At 37.5% G+C, this 216-nt stretch overlaps 1 protein-coding gene across 1 annotated transcript in view; it reads right to left on the bottom strand.

Annotated features, from left to right (window-relative positions):
• The window catches only part of MED17 (mediator complex subunit 17), a 48,292-nt gene that overhangs the window by 38,774 nt on the left and 9,302 nt on the right, over nucleotides 1-216 (bottom strand). Inside the window, exon 3 of the mRNA XM_019524834.1 lies at nucleotides 149-208. Within this exon, the coding sequence (XP_019380379.1) occupies nucleotides 149-208 (60 nt within the window). The remainder of the gene's footprint in view (nucleotides 1-148; nucleotides 209-216) is intronic.

The raw sequence follows: 216 nt of genomic DNA, 5'->3' as shown, positions 1-216 counted from the left end.
CTCAGCGGCACATGCGCAGTTGACCAAAAGTGTTACGGACAGATAGATAGACTAAGCCCTTTATTATATTAGAATAGAATAATTAATTATCAGTTGTTTCTTGAAATATCAACATTTGAGATTCCTGATAAGCACTGATCTACCATACCTGCACTTCTGTAGCTCAGATCCCCAAGAATTTTGTCTCCTACTTTTCTCAGTTTCCAATGTTGTCTC

The sequence above is a fragment of the Gavialis gangeticus genome, unplaced genomic scaffold (assembly GCF_001723915.1).
Source record: "Gavialis gangeticus isolate Ggan-Ray unplaced genomic scaffold, GavGan_comp1, whole genome shotgun sequence".
In the NCBI taxonomy this organism is placed as follows: Eukaryota; Metazoa; Chordata; order Crocodylia; family Gavialidae; genus Gavialis; species Gavialis gangeticus.
The sequence above is the reverse complement of the archived record's forward strand: the minus strand, read 5'-3'. Positions and strand labels throughout refer to the sequence as shown.